Source organism: Capricornis sumatraensis, chromosome 1 (assembly GCF_032405125.1).
Source record: "Capricornis sumatraensis isolate serow.1 chromosome 1, serow.2, whole genome shotgun sequence".
Lineage (NCBI taxonomy): Eukaryota > Metazoa > Chordata > Mammalia > Artiodactyla > Bovidae > Capricornis > Capricornis sumatraensis.
Genome location: NC_091069.1, coordinates 10,866,388 through 10,880,477, shown reverse-complemented (window position 1 = coordinate 10,880,477; position 14,090 = coordinate 10,866,388). Strand labels below are relative to the sequence as shown.

The 14,090-nt window shown below is 41.3% G+C and overlaps 1 protein-coding gene across 1 annotated transcript in view; it reads right to left on the bottom strand.

The window, feature by feature from the left end:
* SCAI (suppressor of cancer cell invasion) overlaps window positions 1-11,414 on the bottom strand; it is a 99,806-nt gene extending 88,392 nt beyond the window's left edge. The window contains exon 1 of the mRNA XM_068966253.1: window positions 11,257-11,414. Within this exon, the coding sequence (XP_068822354.1) occupies window positions 11,257-11,414 (158 nt within the window). The remainder of the gene's footprint in view (window positions 1-11,256) is intronic.
* Between the last annotated feature and the right edge of the window lie 2,676 nt (window positions 11,415-14,090).

The following is a 14,090-nucleotide window of genomic DNA, read 5'->3' as shown; positions in this document are numbered from 1 at the left end:
GTAAAAAGATACAACTCAGGCCAAATGGAAGAGATGCACAGGTATGGAAAGGGGTGTGGAGCTCCAGGCCCTATCCAGGGGCTTCCACGCCACTCTCCCGCACTTCCCGGTGCTCACCAGCCTAGAAACTCTCTGAACCCCATACTCTGGGGATTTCATGAAGGCTTCATCATGCAGGCATGACTGATCATTAACTCCATTTTCAGCCCTACTCTCCTGTCAAAGGAATGGGAGGCAGGGCTGAAAACACCAAGCTTCTAATCATGGCCTGTTCTTTCTGGTCACCAGCCCTTACCCAGGAGCCCAACCAGTCACTTCATCAGAACAAAGACACTCATCACTAAGGAAATTATGAAGGTTTCAGGGGTTCCATGTCAGGAACTGAGGGTAGAGATCAACAGATATTTTCTATTATTATCTCACAGATGTTTAAAATTTTTATCACAAATAAAAACTCTTAGATTTGCACCAGTTTGTTAAGAAACTAAGAGACGAAACCATCAATGATATATTAAAACTATTCTCCATTTTCAGGATTCTTGAGAATGTCAAGTAAATTAGTTACCCATTATAAGTTCCCAGAAGTAAAAAAAAAAAAAAAAAAAAAAGCCTGACATATCTAAATACTTTGAGTATCTATTGAACAAATGATTTTCTGCACATGAAATCTGTCTTAACTATCTCATTTTCTGTGCTAGCATTTTTCATAAAATAAAGAAGCAAAGTTTTAAAGAAAATGGTGACTTCTCATTTACTCTTTCACATACTGTATGTATTTCTTTATCTGATGTCAATTTCAAATAGAACAACAAAAAAACAGAACATGCTGCAAAGAATAAAGAAATCCCCACATAAAACATGAGGGAAGAAAGAGAAAGCTGGGCCATTCAGGAACTCTAGGCTGACGAATTAGAGACTACATTCCTGCACCTAAAGATGTTCCTCACGTGGTAACATGGCAAATTACTTGTCCATCATCCAGTCTCAAGCATGAGGCTTCTGGCTGTTATCCAGTAGAATGAACATCACTTAAAATTTTCTGCTTTTAAATCCTGTATCTACAAGTCCTGCAATAGCATGAAATGTCCAGAAACAGGATTCTTTTCGTTCTTAATGGTCTGTACTTTCTTTGATGCTTGAAAGTAAAAATGCACTAAGTTGCCCACAACTACTTTAATCTAATTACCTGAACCACTGGAGAGGAACACTTGCTAAAACTACACTATATCAATTATAAAAATTGGCAAAATAGAAAATACCAGTTTTAGACGCTTTAAGGAAGTCTGAAACATCTGAATCCAGAAGACATCCACATCAAGAACGGTTTTCACTTTCTTATGGGACTTTAATAAACCCTCATAGGAAATTACCTCCAGCAAAGTTTAAAAAAACAAATTCCAATGTCACTCTTTTGGTCTGTAACAGCAAAAAAGATTTACAGAGTCAGACAAAAACTACTCTCCCTTGACTGTGCCACTTTCTAGCTATGATACTTTGGGTAAATCACTTTATTGTCATGAGCCTCAGTTTCTCTATTTATAAATGGGAATGATAACATCTGTTTTCTAATGAAGAAAAAAATATAAACGTGATCTGCTAATAAGCACCAGAACCCTAGGGATTAGGCTATCTTCCCTAGGTCTCCTTCCTCCATTTAGTTCATTTACTCTACTCTGTAACCAACTGAAACACTGAACAATTAAGAATTGATAAAAACACACACTAAACTGAACACTTTCCATCTATACATTTTACTGTATGCAAAGTATCCATCAATAAACTGAAAGAGCTTGATTAAAAAATGAACTAGTGACTACAGGTAATATATTTGAGACATCACTGCCTAATCAGTAAATGCCAGTCATTATCAAGAAGTCCAAAAACCAGCATCAGTCCCTCCCCATTTTTGAAATTTCTCTACCACTGTCTCCCATCAATTTTCCCAAAGGTCATTCTGCTCTTCACCTTTCAGGTAAACCTTTAAGCCTTGAAAAATCTAAAACATGTTAAATAATTCCCAAGTCCCTTCAGGCTTCCCAACATCCCTCTGTGCCTAACTTCTCTGGAGTATTCACTCCATCATTTCAGACTGAAATCTTTCTGTTGGTTATCCTTCCCCTCCCTAGTCTAAAAATAGTAAGGCCAATAACAGCAGTAGTGATGGGCATAGTAATGAATAGCCAGTATTCTGTGACAGGCACTCACTGCACGTGTATAAATCATTGAAGTCTCTTGACAACCCTATGAAGTAGAAACCATTTTACAGATGAAGAAACTGACTCACAAAGAGGATGCTGCTTTCCAAGGTAACACATCTGACCTGAGTCATTTCAAAGTCACTGTATATTACTAACACGCCATAACCTTCTGAACTACAAGGACACGAGAATGGAGTTATCTGGGCAGGGAGATTACTGTTCAGTTTTGCTGTTTTGTACTACTTACTAATTTTTTAAAAACCAAAATATAATAAACATGTAAAATGAAAGTCAATGAGATAAAAGTCTATAAACAAAGAAGATAAAGAATCTGTTTTTCTTCTGATACTGACAGTGCTCCTGAAGGTAGAAATGTATCTTATTCTTAAAATTGAGGCCGGTTAGTATATAGCATGGTCTCTACTCCAACCTCTGGCAAAACGGAATGCCAGTTATCTTCTGTTATACAACCTAGTGGCTTAAAACAATCCTTCATTGTGGTTGTCAGTCGGCAACTTGGGTCGGGCTTGGCAAAGACAGCTCTTCTCTGCTCTCTGTGGGCACTCACTGGGGCACCGGGATGGGGATCTGGAGGATTACGACCCGCTTTTAGGACCAATGCTGATGGCAGCTGGGAGCTCAGCTGGGGCTGAGGGCCAGGAGCTTCAGTCACTCACTGGGGCTGGAAGCCAGGTTCTAAGCCCCTATCCCAAGAGAGGAAGGTGGAGGTACATGGCATTTCTATAACCTTGCTCCAGAAGTCACATAGTGTTGCTGGAGCCACGCTCTATTGGTGGAGACAGTTGGAAGGGCCTGTGCTGGTTAGGAGACGGGAACACGGACCTCATCACTGGGTGGAAGGCAGGTCAAGGTCACACCGTAAGAGCATGTGGGATGAAGGACACACTTGCAGACATCTTTGGGAAACACAGTCTGCCATGCCAACGGAATGGTTATGTTCAGAATATACTCAAGTGGACTTTGTGTTGGTGATTATTGGTTTTTATTAAATAGACTTTTCCTGCAAAAAACAATGGGTAAAGAAATTGAAAATAACCTTGAGCTTCTCCTCTGTGATGAAATGAATTCAGTGGCCTGAGAGTCACTATCTTCAGGGCCAAATGATATAGAAAAAGAGACGAAAAGATCCGTAGCTACTTCTCAGAATTAAAAAAAAAAAGATAAAATAAGAAAGCTGATCAATCTCTCACTGAAAATTAAACATACGTGAGTTGGAAGACACTCTGACATCACTTAGTCCACTGCTTTAATTCTAGCAATTACCAGAAAACTGAGCTTTTCTCATGTACCTTACAGTGAAGATTAGGGAAATCTCTTCATTTTAGTAAAACTCTAATTCAAAAATTCGTTAAGTTTTTGTGCATTCAATTCACTCCCTACTGTCACCGAGAGTAAAACATCTGTAAAAATGAAAATGTATCAGATACATTCCGAGTAACAGGGTAAGGGAAAAGCTGAGGTACCTGCATCCTGTTTCAAGGAGGGTTTATGGGCAGAGAAAACATCGCATAATAGTTGTGGGGGGCGGGGAGGAGATGAATCAAATCCCTGAGGTAGGCAAGGAAAAAAAAATGAAAAGGGGTAGGTAGAAACCAGGCAAAGATCTGGGGGTTTCACCAGAATGCTACACTATATACTCTTTGAACACATTCATACAAAGACTCCATCCCAGAACCACAGTCCTTTCTTCACAAACTAGAGCTAGAAATAGCTTCAGAGGTATTTAATTCAGTGGTTTCCAACATTTTCAAGTATAAGAACCCTTTTTTAAAAGTAAAGCTCCTGTGGCCATCCATATGAAAATGGTTGTGATTTTATTATCTGGTTATTGAGAAAAATCAATAATGGCAGAAGTACCACGAGTTCACTAACACCTCTACTGAACGGAACTGGTCTTGTTACAAGGGCATGTATATGCAAGAGCACATACATGAGACATTCAGGTGATTTAGGTGAAGATCTTAGGAAACAGCTGTTGGTAAACACAAAGTAAACCATATTTGAAGAGACTAAGGTATTTTTCAGGACTTTCTTTTCAGGCATGTTATGGTAGGGTTTCTCCTGCTGTGCTTATGGTTGGACTCGATAACTAATCCTTCCAATACAAATTCTAGGATTCTTTTATAAATTATTAAAAGCATTTCCCTTCTTTATAACTTATATCTTGAAGATTTAAAAGTGGTTTGGGAAGGACTTCCTTTGTAGTCCAGTGGTTAGGAATCTGCCTTCCAATGCAGGGGAAGTGGGTTTTATCTGTGGCTGGGAACATGCAGATCCCACATGCAGCAGGGCAACTAAGCCAGCAGCACAGTGAGAGAAGCCCCCACACGCCACAGTGAAGACCCAGTGCAGGCAAAAAAAAAAACATAAAAATAAAAACAAAACTGGCTTAGGACAATACAGATGCATGTTCCTATTTTACAAAAAAGTAAGAATCCTCTTACTTGTGGATGACACTTTTATTATCACCAGCCAGAAGTTACTCTAATAGGTAAATGGCTTGATATCAATTAACAAGACAGGCTAATGGCAATAATGCTAAATCTAAAATCTTCAGTTTTGACAGCTGTTCTCTAAAAATCTATATGTAATAACTCTACAGTTTGGAAATGATCACAATAGTTTAAGAGTTCTGACAGCCACTTTGCAAGCTTTTGGGAAACCATGTGTGAGCACTGTCAACATGGGCCCCCCATCCAGGAAGAACTCTCAGGATACTGCCAACAGGCACATATGCTTTCAAGGCCCATGGAATACACGGAGAGAACTTGACTGAAAGAAACCCAACTGTAAAACGAGAATATAACGAATGGTGCCTAGCTTGAGAGCGAAATGCTTCCAAAGGAGCAGCCACATTCATGAAAACACAAGCTCAGGTTGTGGTGAAGATGACCATTTCATGGCAGGCTGCGTCCACAAGTGAACCCACAACTGGTAACGCAGAAGCTACGACAGCTTAAGGAGCATTACGGAAAACCAGGTACGAAACAAAGGACACAAAAAAGACTAGGCTTGTGTATTAGCCTGGATTCTGCTGAGAAACAGAAACAAGGAGGGGTGTGAGTGTGTGCAGATAATAAGGAACTGGCTCACACGATTAGGGAGACTAAGTTCCAAGATCCTCAGTCAGTAAGCTGGAGATCTGGGAAAGCTGATGGCATGATTCCACTCTGAAGGCCTGAGAAACGGGAGGGCTGATGGTTTAAATTCCAGTCTGGGAGCCAGCCAGCTCAAGATCCAAGAAGAGCGAGGTTCCAGCTCGCATCCAAAGGCAGGAAAAGATTGAGGGCCCAACTCAAGCAGTCAGACAGGAGGAGTTCCTTCTTACTCAGCCTTTTGGTTTCAGGTGTTCAGTCGACTGGATAAGGCCCCACCCATATCGAGGAGGGCAGTCTGTACTGCTTAAGACTATGGTTCAAAAGTTAATCTCACCCAAAGACATCCCAACTCTCCAGGAATAATGCTTGACCAACTATCTGGGCACCCTGTAGGCAAGTTAAGTTGACACATAAAATCAGCCACCATCACAGCTTACTTGACACTGATTTGCCTGCTCTTCCCAGACAACTAAGAAAGAGCTGAAACAGAGTTCAAAATCCAGTGACAGGTACCAGGCAGAGGAAAACTGACCCCTTCACTGGGCAACTTAGAGAAGGAAATGGCAACCCACTCCAGCATTCTTGCTTGGAGAAGTCCATGGACAGAGGAGCCTGGCAGGCTGCAGCCCATAAGGTCGCAAAGAGTCAGACATGACTGAGTGACTAACACATACGCTTTCACTGGACAACTACCTTTTGCTCTTCCCTTAATAAGAGTGAATGTGAGCAGGGGACTACCTCTCAATCTGTGGGACCAAAGTCCAGGGAGAGAACAAAGGCTCTGAAGACGACAATGCACAATTGGCTGGAGATTGATTATTAGCACAGGGACACATCACATCACTGCCTGAAAGTAAACTATCCTTCAATGCCTTTAATCAAAAGACAGCTGCTTCCAAAACACACACATGCCCCACCCCACCCCACATCAGAGACCTATCCAGAAAGAGAAAAAGCTTGAGAGAGAGACTAAGGTCCTTTGGGGTACAATAGAGCCAGTGCTGGAAGAGATTCTTAAAAAAATATCATGGACTCATGTAATTCAGCCCTTGCGACGCCAGGATAATAAGTCAAGCTGTTGGCGAGGGCTATAGTCATCTCAAGGCTCAACTAATATAGGATCCCCTTCCAAGCTCACTCATGTGGTTGCTGGCAGGCCTTGCTTCCTTAACATGTGGCCTTCCCCATAGGCTGCCCAAGTGTCTCCACAACATGGCAAGCGGCTGTCTCTCACTATGGCAGCCAGCGTCCACCAGAGGGAGTCAGCCAAGAGTGAGAGAAGGAGGAAGGAAGGAAAACAGAGAGAACACCCAAGAATAAAGATAAAGACTCCTTACAACCTGATATGGGAAAGGACACCTCATCATTTCTGTATTCTATTCCCTAGGAGTGAGTCACGAAGTTCACCCCACACTCAAATGGAGAATTAAGCTCCATCTTTTTTTTCTTTCTTGGCCATGCTGTGTGGCATGCAGGATCTTAGTTCATTGGCTGGGGATTGAACCCACAGCCCCTGCATTGGGAGTGTGGAGTCTTGACCACTGAATCACCAGGGAAGTTCCCAAGCTCCATCTTTTAAAGAAAGGAGAATTAAAGAATTTATACACAGTTCTTTAAAACCACCACAGGGAGTAAAAAAATTATTGAGAGGAAAAAAGAAAAAAATTAGGTAGCTGGATAAGTTATTAAGACACCAATGGATGTTTTACTCTCACTGTATTCCTCAATCCCCAAGAAAACAGTCCCTGCCTCAAGGGAGGTTTGTGTTTGTTTTCTGAAAATGTGAACTCCTTGAGGAGATTACGCTGAGGGAAAGGTGGAAAGAAAGTGCCTTTGAGGGCAGAAAGGTAGAAATAAAAAGGAAAAAATAGGGTAATTTAATTGGGAAGGGGAAGAGCTTTGGGACTCACAAAAAGAGACTTGCAACTCCACTTCCTAGCAATGTTCTAGGAGTTGACAAGTCTTTACAGGGAATCGGGTGTGCACTGTACCTGGGAAAGCTGAAACCTCTACACCAGATTCCCCCAAACCTGGCAAAGACTTTTCACGTCAGTTATAACCATTAGAGCCGCCAAACATGAAGGACCCACACCCACCTAGACAACCGGCTTACCACGCACAGCCACAGCGGACTGAAAACTAACCTTCCACCCTTCTTCTGGTTTCTCACAAGCCTCTCAGACGCTGTACAACCCCGAGGAAGGGTGGATGCCATTCTTAATCCCTGAGATTGAATTTTTCATGAGTTTGATAGAATTGGGGCAGAGGGGATGTCTCAAGGTTGGATTTAATTTTGTTTAAAATAAATAATACAGAACTTCCCTGGTGGTGCAGTGGATAAGAATCCACCTGCCAATGCAGGGAACACAGGTTTGATCCCTGGTCCAGGAAGATTTCACATGCCACGGAGCAATTAAGCCTGCCAACCACAACTGCTGAGCCTATGTGCTGCAACTACTGAGGCCCGCTCACCTAAAGATTGAGCTCCACAACAGAAGCCACCGCAGTGAGAAGCCTGAACATCACAACAAAGAGCGGCCCCTGCTTGCTGCAGCTAGAGAAAGCCCATGCAAAGCAACGAAGACCCAGCACAGTCAAAAATAAATAATATATATACAGTAATGCTTCATGGTTACCTGATTTTGTGAGGTAAGATTCATAGTGACTATGCTGCTGCTGCTAAGTTGCTTTAGTTGTGTTTGTGTCTGTGTGACCCCAGCCTACCAGGCTTCCCCGTCCCCAGGATTCTCCAGGCAAGAACACTGGAGTGGGTTGCCATTTCCTTCTCCAATGCGTCCAAGTGAAGTCGCTCAGTCGTGTCCGACTTGTAGCGACCCCATGGACTGCAGCCCACCAGGCTCCTCCGTCTATGGAATTTTCTAGGCAAGAGTACTGGAGTGGCTTGCCATTGCCTTCTCCTGACTATATGGTCAATTAATTTACTACTTTATAGATATATTTTACAATTCACTTATCTTGGTGGTTTCAGAAAAATTCCAGACAAGTTGCTCCATCAAAATACTAAAATTTTTCCATCACTAATACATTATCCCCAAAATTTTCCACGTTATACTCTCCTACTGTACAGACTATTAAGCAATTAGTTACATGACCATGTGTATCTGCCTGAATTCATTATCCTCCCTGCAAAAATCCTGGTCTTGCAGGAAAGCCACCCATTTAGACTGGACCCACAGTTTCCACAGTAAAGAAAAATCAGGTCTACTGCATGATCGCAAGTCATTTACTTAATCTCTCAACAGGTCCAACCATAAACAGCACTGCAGATTACCTGTATTTCAGGATCTTAACCTAAAATATGTCCCAATTGTGTGCCAGTCAACTTTTATGAAAAAAAATCTAAATGAAAAAATACATTTCTGATAGATTATGAAAGAATATATTATATAATCCATTCTTTTGGATTTGTTGTTTTCAAAACTACTTGTAGGTTCTACAATCCTTTCTTTCAGATAGACTCTCAGAATGTAAAACAGAGAGTTAGAAGTTGACAGATGCTAGAAAAAAAGGCCTCTCTGTGGAAGAGTTGATTCTAGGCCTGAGCAGAAAACATACGATGGGTCTGGAAAGAAGCTGCTAAAGTCTACTGGATTCTTCTCAAAAGAATCCAAGAGCCAATTTAGAAGAGGCTTCCACTGGTCAATATGATCATCAAGAAAAATAATCACAATGGGTTGAAATTCACTGAAATGTCTATATCCATGAGTTGATAAGAAGAAAGTCAGTCACCTTTGAAGCATGCCAGGAAAGCAATTCATATTGAAATCTGGTATAAATTATAAAAAGGAAAGGGTAAGGAGACAAGCTTTTATTCTACTTTTCCTTTTACAAATTGTACCTAAGGAAAATTAAAACAGTCAATGAAGAACGGATCAGCTGCCAGGGAGCTGGGGGTGCAAGGAGGATGTGGCTCCAATAGTACAGCAGAAGCAAGTTCTGCGGGTAATGGGAATGTTTCATATTATTCTTGCAGTGGTGGTTACAGGAATCTGTGCATGTGTTAAAATGTCATAGAACTTTTCATTTGACTGTATGTTAATTTCAAAAATAAAATTTAAAAAAAATTTAAGAAAACTTCTTTTTATAAAAGCATTCCAGCTAGCAACGAAGAAGGAATGAAAGATTTAGAATGTCACCTCAAGTGAAATTACAGACACTGATTACTATGAGTTCCTAACAGCAAAAAAAAAAAAGAGGCCCTGAAAGAACTACATACCATCCCTATTAAGCATTCTTTCAAAAAAAAAAAGAACCAACAAAACCTGAATCTATAACATCAAGTCTCTAAAACTAGTTCTAACCACCAATTTATAAGACACACAGGGAACAGAGAAACATGCTAAATGATACCATGGGGACCAAATCAGCAAAATTTCAGACTGTGAAAAAACTGGTTGGTGGTTGCCAATTGGTCAGTGGGGACAGAAAGGAATTTGGGGGAGTGATGAAAATGTTCTATATAATGATTGTAGTGGTGGTTACACAAGTGTGTGCATTTGTCAAAATTGACAAAGCTGAACACTAAAATAGGTGAGTTTCATCATTATAAATCATACCCCAACCTTTTAGAAAATTAAAAATTCAGATTGTGGTAAACTCTTAATAACAAGCATGCTTTCTTTAACAAATAAATAGCATGGGGGGAAAGAGATGAAGTGGGCAAACTATAGATTAAAAAAAAAACCTTAAGATCTAATCAACAAATTGCCAAGTCCTGATTTATCTAGATCTTGATTTGAACAGATTTTTTAAAAATGATAAGTCAACCATGGATATCTGAACACTGATGAGATATTTAATGATACTAAGGAAATACCGCTAACTTTTTAAGTTATTGTTAATGGAACTGCAGTTATGTGAAAAGTCTTTATCTTTCAACAATACATATTAAATCTTTTACAGATGAATAATATGTATAGAATACGCTTCAGGTGGAGTAGGTAAGTGTACACATGAAATAGGATTGAGCTGATACTTGTTCAAGCTGGGTGACGAACAATTCAGGTTCACGGTACTATTCTAAGATTATTATTCTAAGATTATCTATTATTATTTGAAATTTTCCATATTAAAAATATACAAGAGGACCTCACTGGTGGTTCAGTGGTTAAGAAACTGCCTTCCAACGTGAGGGCCACAGGTTCAATCCCTGGACCAGGAAGATTCCACATGCCACGGGGCAACTAAGCCCGTGCACCATGACTACTGAGCGCCTGTGCTCAGGAGCCCGTGCTCTACAACAAGAGGAACCCCTGCAATGAGAAGCCCGGACAGTGCAAGGAGACAGCAGCCCCGCCGGCCACAACTAGAGAAATCCTGGGCGAAGCAATAAAGATGCAGCACAGCCAAACAAACAAACAAACAAAGTTTAACAAAATATAGACACATACATACAGAAAAGTAGATCTAGAGTCTTGTAGGCAAGTCAGCCTGCTTAATCTTCTTCTGCCTCCTCCTGGCACTCTAACCTCCAGGAGCCCTTGAATCACTGCCAAGGAACCTCTGGGCTCTTTATGAAAACCCTTGAAAACCACTGCTTGAGCTACTCGAGGTATAATTCTTGAATAAAATATTACCATGGAAATATTGACTACTTTGACCATCCACTCTTAGGCACCCCCCGACCCCGAGTGTGCTTTCACAGAATTTAATTCTGGCACTTCACCTGAGGTTCTCACGGACACCTGTCCACAAGAAACAGCCTGATCACGGCCACTGCCTTTCCGTGGGGATACTGCTTAGGCCAACGTCAGCACAAAGAAACTCCCTAATATTCCGAAATTTCAATGTAGATTGGAAGACATCCCCCCAGTTTTCCACATAACTACCTCCAGAATGTGTTTCTCACCAAAGAGTGTACCCTTTGTACAGAGATCTGTCTACCCAAAACAGACACTCCTCATTTGATGACCACCTACAGAAAGACTGCAGCGGACAGGTAATGCAGCAGAGAGACAACATCTAAGAAACGAAGCTGGGCGCCCTGCTTCCTCACCGTGTGCTCACGGCAACAGTCTGCTGCCATCTGCATGCCCCACCCCACACGGTCTCTCTGGCTTGTCTCATTCCTTTCCATGACTCGGATCCCTAAGTATCTGCTGCTGACTTCTGAATCCGCATCTCAAGCCCTAATCGCTCCTCACAGCTCCAGACCCCTGTTTTCATTAGCCTGTTAAAGATGGCACACTGCAGCACTTTATGCTCCATGTAGCCAGAACAAACTCACGCTCTTACCCGAACCTAATCCTGGATCTGCTGTCTCAATTAAATGCGTTCCCATTTCAACCTACTATTCAAGCTAAAAGCTCCTCAAGATACTGTGAAAAAAAGGAAATGGCAAGCCACAGACGGGGGGGAAAAAGCTGCAGAACATATACCTGATGAAGAATTTTCAGTACAATATAAAGAACTCTTATAACTATATAAGAAGACAAACAACTGACCAAAAAAATGGGCAAAAGATCTGCACAGGAAAACTACAAAAGGACTTAAAGGAATGCCAAACAAAAACATAATGATGTCACTACACATCCCCAGAATGGCAAAGGGGATACATAAATGCCAAAATGTATCACTGTACACTTCAAATACAGCTTAAAGAAAGAAAGAGAAGTCGCTCAGTCGATTCCGACTCTATGCAACCCCATGCACTGTAGCCTACCAGGCTTCTCCATCCATGGGATTTTCCAGGCAAGAGTACTGGAGTGGGTTGCCATTTCCTTCTCCAGGGGATCTTTCCGACCCAAGGATCGAACCCAGGTCTCCCGCACTGCAGACCGACGCTTTACGATCTGAGCCACCTGGGAAGACTTATATGCAGCTTACTGTATGCCAATTACATATCTCAGCGTAACTGGAAAAAGAATACCAAGTCCTGACAAGGATGTGGAGCAAATAAAATCCCATACATTCTGTTAGTGGGAACGCAAAATAGTACAGCCACTTTGGATATTTGTTAAAAAGTTAAACTACCCTTACTATGAGACCTAGCACGTCCACTCCTAGGCACTTACTCATGAGAAGTGAAAACATATGTGTGCACAAAGACTTTAACTCAAATGTTCATAACAGTTGTATTCGTACTAGCCAACTAGAAAGGAAGCCAGATGTCCATTAGCTGGTGAATGGTAACTGTAGTAAAATCAAACAATGAAATGCTCCTCAGCAATAAGAAATTGACCACAATTACAAACAGTAACACGGATGAATCTCAAAAGCATTATGCCAAGTGGAAGAAGCTAGACACAGAAGACCATATATGGAAGGATTCACTTACATGAAATTCTAGAAAAGACAAAACTACAGTGACAGGGAAAAAAAGACCAGTGGTTGCCAGAACCATGACTGCAAGGAAACATGAACAAATGTGAGTCATACAAGAAGCACAGGATACCAATGTTCTATATCATAACTGCAATGAGTGGTTATACAACTGCATACATTTGTCAAAACTCCTCAAACTGTATCCTTAAAATTAGTGGATTTTATCATATGTAAATAATACCTCAATAAAGCTGACTTTTAAAAATACTGGAAGCGAAGGCAAAATAAAGAGATTTAAGCTAAGGATAGACACAGTGATCATACTGAGTTCTTAATGGATGTCAGGTAATGGTATCATGTATTTTACACTCATTACTTCAGTGAATCCCTTCAGTAAGTCATTCATTGAATTATCCAACAAAGAGTGACTGAGTATCTATTACATGTGAGGCACTGTTCTAAGTGCTGGGAACAGAATAGTAAGGTAAACAGACAAGTTTATATGTTATTAGAGGAGGGTAATAACTCCACAAAGTGGGTACTATCATTACCTGCATTGGGCAAAACAGCAAACAGGTTCAGAGGTTAAATACTTTATCCAAGAGCCCAAAGCTAGTATTAGAAAGAGCCAGGATTCAAACTCTAATTCAGGATTTCTCAGCATCAGACAATGTGACCAGGACAATTCCTCGGTTGGGAAGCTGTCCTTTATGCTGGTGTTTAGCAGTGTTCTTCAACTCAACCCACTAAATGCCCTGATTTATACAACTAAAAATGTCTCTCAGTTCAGTTCAGTTGCTCAGTCATGTCTGATTCTTTGTGACCCCACGGACTGCAGCACGTCAGGCTTCCCTGTCCATCACCAACTCCCAGAGGTTGCTCAAAGTCATGTCCATCGAGCCGGTGATGCCATCCCCACCTCATCCTCTGTTGTGCATTGCCAAAGGCCCCTCAGAGAGAAAATCACCCCTCGAGGAGAACTACCGCGTAATTTCTAAACTGACATCACAGCCCAAGCATTTAAAAAAGTCTTTCTTCCCACACCTAACACTTGTTCTGAATTCATCTCTCTTAAGACTTCATCACTAGGGCTTCCCAGGTGATCAGTGGTAAAGAATCCGCCTGCAATGGCAGCAGATGCAGGTTCAATCCTTGGGTCAGGGAAGACCCCTGGAGAAGGCAATGGCAACCCACTCCAGTATTCTTGCCTGGGAAATCCCATGGACAGAGGAGCCTGGCGGGCTGCAATCCGTGGGGTCACGTGACTGAGTGACTAAACAACAATGAAGACTGCGTTATTACTCAGCCTACATCCCAGCTCTAGCCTGTCATTTTCAACAGTCACACTACTGCCAAAATTTATCCTCTAAACCTTCACAGTTTAGATGAAATGTCTGTAGAAGCTGCCCTCATTACCAATACGAAGAATTACTATAAACTCTTTGGATATATACAAAGTCAATTACATCATCTCATTTTTATGTGTCTG